The sequence below is a fragment of the Myxine glutinosa genome, chromosome 4, assembly GCF_964187855.1.
Source record: "Myxine glutinosa chromosome 4, kmMyxGlut1.1, whole genome shotgun sequence".
NCBI classification, from domain to species: Eukaryota; Metazoa; Chordata; class Myxini; order Myxiniformes; family Myxinidae; genus Myxine; species Myxine glutinosa.
The window spans coordinates 48,772,007-48,777,751 of NC_136264.1; the positions used below are offsets into that span (position 1 = coordinate 48,772,007).

Here is a 5,745-nt window from a genome sequence, read left to right on the forward strand (position 1 = left end):
GATGCGAGAATTTTTTTTTAATTTTCAAATGATTCATCACAATTGAAAAATCGGGTCAAAAACATATATAGCATGATATTCCAAAAAAGTTATGGACGACTTATAATAAATCTTGGTGGATGAGTTAGTTAAGTCACAAGAACATTGAACAAGCCGATTCCATTTTGGTTCAGGTCCGAATCCAGATCCGGCCTATCTGTAATATACAAAACGTAAACTGTTCAGTCCGTTCTACAGGTGTGCCGTTCTAGTCCAATAAACTGAATTCCGAGGGTTGATCAATAAGTCCGTAGCTTAAGGAAAAGTATAAGTCCGTAGCTTAAGGAAAAGTCAGTCATTTTCAGATGACGTCAATTAAAATCCGGAATTTGCTGTAAATATAAACTCGTTCGTTAATCACAATCATTAACTTTGTAATATAATAAGCCACGAACTTATTGATCCACAAACGCATTCACTTTCCAGGTAACCGATCAGCGTGCACTGCACTACACGGTCCACCACGGGTATTCAGCGTGGGTGACCGACTCTGCAAGACAAACACCACGCCCGATCGTCCCCGAGGCTCGAGGGTCCAGCACGCGGACGGAGGTCCACACGTCCGTGGGGAACACTCGGCAAACATTCGCTTCCCCACCCACCGAGGCGCCACCGGTCCGGCACGGGGAGGGAACGGGGGAGATTAAAATAAATAAGCGAACTCCGAGGCCGCCATGCGACCCTCCGTCACGAGCGCTCGCCGCGAGGGAAGAGACCAGAGCGAGCGGTCAACGGGGAGGGAGGGGAGGAACTGTGCGCGTGAGGGAGGGCCGCGGTCAGCGGGCGGTCGTTCGAGCCCAGAGCAGGAAGGAGAGAAGTTCGGAGTAGGAGGAGGAGGAAAGGCATGCGAGCGACCGGCGTGCCGCTCCGAGCCGAGCGCGCGTCTGTTTGTGTACAGTAACCAGCGAGCGAGTCGCCGAGGGAGTGGTTTTCCCAGGCTCTGGTTCCCCCCAAACCCACACCCTCACCGAGCCTCTCTCCCTCCCCTCCACACACACTTCGACCCCCGCTCTGCGGTCCTCCGTCGGCGCGGGTCCAAGGCAAATCCCCCCGCGAGGCCGCCGGGGCGGGAAGCCTGCGATTTGGCACGTGCTCGGGTCCTCGATAATAACGCCCCCGATACGATTCATCTCGCGCGCCGACAGATGTCAGGAGTCGGCGAAACGCGCGCGGGTGGGCGGGGCGTGCACGAGGGAAGGGGCGGAACGAACCACGTGCGCACTGATGGACAGGTCCCGAGCGACTCGACCAATGAGCGTCACGAGCCTCAGCTCGTCGGACCAATGGAATCGCTCGGTTTCTCCTCGCGTTCCGCTCGCTCACCTCTTCCTCTCCACCAGAAGTTCCTCCCCGACCCTCCCCTCCTCGCCCCGGCCCGCAGGGCCCGATAACCGCCCCCGTGCCCCCACGCGCCGCCGCCTCGCGCCCGTCTCCCGGCGTTGTGCGCGCTCGTCGCTCATTGGCTGCAGGGAGTGTGGGAAAGAATCTGTGAAGGGTTTCACACGCGCCGCTCGAGCGCGGCACGGCAGCCCGAGCGGTATATAAAGGCGCGAGCACAGAGGGTCTCCGCGGATTATAACCGGGACTCGAGCCGAACGCGTGCGCGGCCGTGCCCAACGGCGAGACACCCCAACATTTTCAGGGGAAGCCATTTTATATATATATATATATGTATATATATATATATACATTTTAAAAAGGTCTTGCAGGAGTTTCGATCCAATTTATTTGGATTAAAAAAAGATATTCAAAAGGTCTTTGGCGTCATGCCCGTGGACATCGTGGAAAAAGCATCGCCATCGCCCGTGGCCGCCTCACCGGTCACCCACGCGATGCCCGAGAGATCCAAAACTGCGAGCGAGCACCGCAAAGTGAGTGACCCCCGTGGACCCCTCCCCCCTTACCCGGAAATTTGCGCCACTTTTATTGCTCGTCGTTGTTAGAATTATTTTGTGCTTACTTCTTCTTCTCTTCTTCTCCAACAGTCTTCCAAACCCATCATGGAAAAGCGCAGGCGGGCGAGGATTAACGAAAGTCTCGGACAACTGAAGACCCTCATTCTGGACGCCCTGAAAAAAGACGTGAGTTTTGGAAAATCCGTGCACCTTCTCATCTCGAATTACTTGGAAGTGTAGTCAGGACGTGGTAATGACCCTTTCACCCTGCTGGTCCCACAGAGTTCCCGGCACTCCAAACTGGAAAAGGCGGACATCCTCGAAATGACGGTGAAGCACCTCCGCAGTCTTCAGAGGGTCCAAATGACCGGTGAGTGTTGCCCCTGGAGTGCCTGGTAGGGGTGGGTAGACCATGAAATCTATAATTAAAGTGCTTGGAACATCACACCATACTACCCATATAAATGGACCTGAGTGATCTTTAGGTGGTCGTAAGTAGCTGCAGAAAGATCGTGTTACCCTCAGACCTATTAATAGACCATTGCATGTGAGCCCTTGTGGATAACGCAAGATTATTCCACCACGGCTGTCGTGTCCCTCGGGAAGAGATAGACACTTTCTTTTTGAAATACCTGTGCAGTCGAGAGGTTGTGATAGGGTCACGATAATCACGTGACTAGTGGAATACCCCCCCCCCCCCTTTCTGGAATCGATGATGAATGCTCTCGTTGCGATGGTTGGATGATGACGTCATACCCACCCACTTGTGCTTCCAGCGGCTCTGAGCAGCGACCCCAGCGTCCTGGGACGATACCGGGCCGGATTTAACGAGTGCATGGGAGAGGTGACTCGATTTCTGTCCACCTGCGAGGGCGTCAACACCGAGGTTCGAACACGACTTCTCGGTCACCTGGCCACGTGTATGGCCCACATCACCGCCATGGGCTTCCACCACCATCAGCATCAGCATCAGGCGACCCCTTCTGCTCCGACGCTCCTTCCCCCCTTCGCCTCTGCGGTGCCGGGGACGGCTCCGATCTCGCTGACCACCAAGGCAGGGTCTTTACCCGACACGACCTGCAAGTCGAGTCCCTCGCCCGAGGGGCTCACCGCCTGCACCAAACTATACGGGGGCTTCCAGCTGGTACCGGCGCCCGACGGGCAACTCGCCTTCCTGATCCCGAATCCTCAGCTCATGCCCTTGCTCCCCGGCGGTGGACATTCTCCCCGATCGACGGCGACCCCTTCGAGCCCCCCGGGAAAGGTGGTCTACCCGGGCGGAGTTCCGCTCACGTCGGCAGCGCTGTCGGTCCACACCATGGGCTCGGACTCGGTTTGGAGACCTTGGTGAATGAAACGGTTCGAAAGGAAAGATCCGTGCAGACCGCATGGGTCCACCTATTTCCTTTTAAAAAGCCAGCGAGAATCGGACGGAGACCCTTTGTGGTGTGATCCCCGGTGTGGACACCAGGTTCAGATGTTGTACAGATGCACTCTCCCGTCCGGCCGCGATCATAGATTGTATGTACATATTGTACACTTATTCAGGTATAGACACGACCATGGTCAATGTTTCTACGTGTTAGAGATGCAGCACCAAAGATATTTTCTGCCAATGTCTTTTACAAAGAAATTATTCTCATTTTATACGAATAAACGTGTAAAGCACTTTACTACAATCACCACATGGCCTTTTGTCTTCATCGCTTCATGTCAAAGTGGTCTTCTTTTAACGGACAAATTTTGGCCACTTTGTGGGATGCGAGGAACGAATTTTCCTCCGCCAGTCTTTCACGAACTGGCTTGCCAGGCCTCTCGTTCGACAATCCGAGCTAAAAGGTTGAGGTGAGCATCAGGGTCTTGAGTTTGAGCCTCCATCGTGCCGTTGAAATAACACCAGCCTGTCATCCTCCCGAGGTTGGCAAAATAAGTACCAGCGAGCTGGTAAGGGGGAACTGCATCAGTGGCACAGCTGCGCTTCCAGGAAGATGATGCATCCATTGGTGGCATACCAATAAATAAATAAACACCAGGATTACTTTTTATACCCGGGGGAGATTCGAACCCAGTTTAGAGTACATACCACTTGGGGGACCGAAAATAATAGGTCGAAAACTGGGGGATTATGTCGAGCTAGATCTTCTTCTTTTTGAGGCATCTTTCGTTTTTTCGATATTCTCGATGGAAAAGTAAACTCTCCGTTGGGGTTCTCAGCAGAACTCCACTTAATGGGCTGTAACTCCAGCAAGGGTCTTGCTCTGCTGATTCAAGCTCCAGCAAGGGTCTTGCTCTGCTGATTCAAGCTCCAGCAAGGGTCTTGCTCTGCTGATTCAAGCTCCAGCAAGGGTCTTGCTCTGCTGATTCAAGCTCCAGCAAGGGTCTTGCTCTGCTGATTCAAGCTCCAGCAAGGGTCTTGCTCTGCTGATTCAAGCTCCAGCAAGGGTCTTGCTCTGCTGGTTCAAGCTCCAGCAAGGGTCTTGCTCTGCTGATTCAAGCTCCAGCAAGGGTCTTGCTCTGCTGATTCAAGCTCCAGCAAGGGTCTTGCTCTGCTGATTCAAACTCCAGCAAGGGTCTTGCTCTGCTGATTCAAACTCCAGCAAGGGTCTTGCTCTGCTGATTCAAACTCCAGCAAGGGTCTTGCTCTGCTGATTCAAACTCCAGCAAGGGTCTTGCTCTGCTGATTCAAGCTCCAGCAAGGGTCTTGCTCTGCTGATTCAAACTTCAGCAAGGGTCTTGCTCTGCTGATTCAAACTCCAGCAAGGGTCTTGCTCTGCTGATTCAAGCTCCAGCAAGGGTCTTGCTCTGCTGATTCAAACTCCAGCAAGGGTCTTGCTCTGCTGATTCAAACTCCAGCAAGGGTCTTGCTCTGCTGATTCAAACTCCAGCAAGGGTCTTGCTCTGCTGATTCAAACTCCAGCAAGGGTCTTGCTCTGCTGATTCAAGCTCCAGCAAGGGTCTTGCTCTGCTGATTCAAACTCCAGCAAGGGTCTTGCTCTGCTGATTCAAACTCCAGCAAGGGTCTTGCTCTGCTGATTCAAACTCCAGCAAGGGTCTTGCTCTGCTGATTCAAACTCCAGCAAGGGTCTTCCTCTGCTAATGACGGTTATTTTTAGTGTGCGTGCCCCTAAGGTGTCGTTAAGCAACGCACTCTTTTTCCCACGAGATAAGGTTGACTGGTTTAAATACACAGGCCTGGGGCCAGGCGAGGGGCGTAGGGGGGAGGGGAGGGGCGTAGGGGGGGAAGGGGAAGGGCGACGAGTGGAGGGAGAGGCAGGGCGGGGGTGGGTGGGGGGGGGGGGCATAAAAGTAAACAAGACGCCCCGCCAAGAGTCGTAAATGAATAAAAATAGATTTATTCCTTTATTCCCATTACGCCCCACCATTGACTGAGAATTCCTTTCTTTATCTCTGCTCGAGAAGAACGTAGATAAACCGAGCAATTACCGGAGGGAATCTTGAGGTTCATTTACAGATAACTCGACGTTACGTAAACTTTCCGCTCGATCGATTAGTCCGGAATGAACAAAGAGAGTCAATTTTCTCATTAGGGTGGACACAAAGGTTAAAATGATTTATTATTATTATTTCCTGAAATCATTTTTATGTTCTTCATGGCTCCTGAATATTTGCTTTTCCGACCACGAATGCTTCGGGGGAATAAAACGTCCTTTGGTGAGTAAACGCCACGTTTACGGAGCCATTTACCGTGGGCACTTCAAATGTGCCGCCGTTTACCTGATGCGTTCATTCATATACGTCGTTGAATCTCAAATTCAACAATTCATTCAAAAATTCATTCACAATTCCATCC

The 5,745-nt window shown here is 52.4% G+C and overlaps 1 protein-coding gene across 1 annotated transcript; it reads left to right on the forward strand.

Annotated features, from left to right (window-relative positions):
• Window positions 1-1,658: 1,658 nt before the first annotated feature.
• Window positions 1,659-3,619, forward strand: HES1 (hes family bHLH transcription factor 1). The gene is made up of 4 exons (XM_068112262.2): window positions 1,659-1,910; window positions 2,025-2,120; window positions 2,217-2,304; window positions 2,711-3,619. Exons 1-4 carry the CDS (start codon window positions 1,806-1,808, stop codon window positions 3,283-3,285), a joined length of 864 nt encoding a protein of 287 aa, XP_067968363.1. The 5' UTR covers window positions 1,659-1,805; the 3' UTR covers window positions 3,286-3,619.
• The last annotated feature ends 2,126 nt before the right edge of the window (window positions 3,620-5,745 follow it).

Bases quoted from the DNA above. Each gene is read 5' to 3' on its own strand.
- HES1 (XM_068112262.2), top strand. From the start codon at position 1,806: ATGCCCGTGGACATCGTGGAAAAAGCATCGCCATCGCCCGTGGCCGCC. The intron at 1,911-2,024 runs GTGAGTGACCCC...CTTCTCCAACAG, and splicing joins CTGCGAGCGAGCACCGCAAA to TCTTCCAAACCCATCATGGA. The intron at 2,305-2,710 runs GTGAGTGTTGCC...TTGTGCTTCCAG, and splicing joins TCAGAGGGTCCAAATGACCG to CGGCTCTGAGCAGCGACCCC.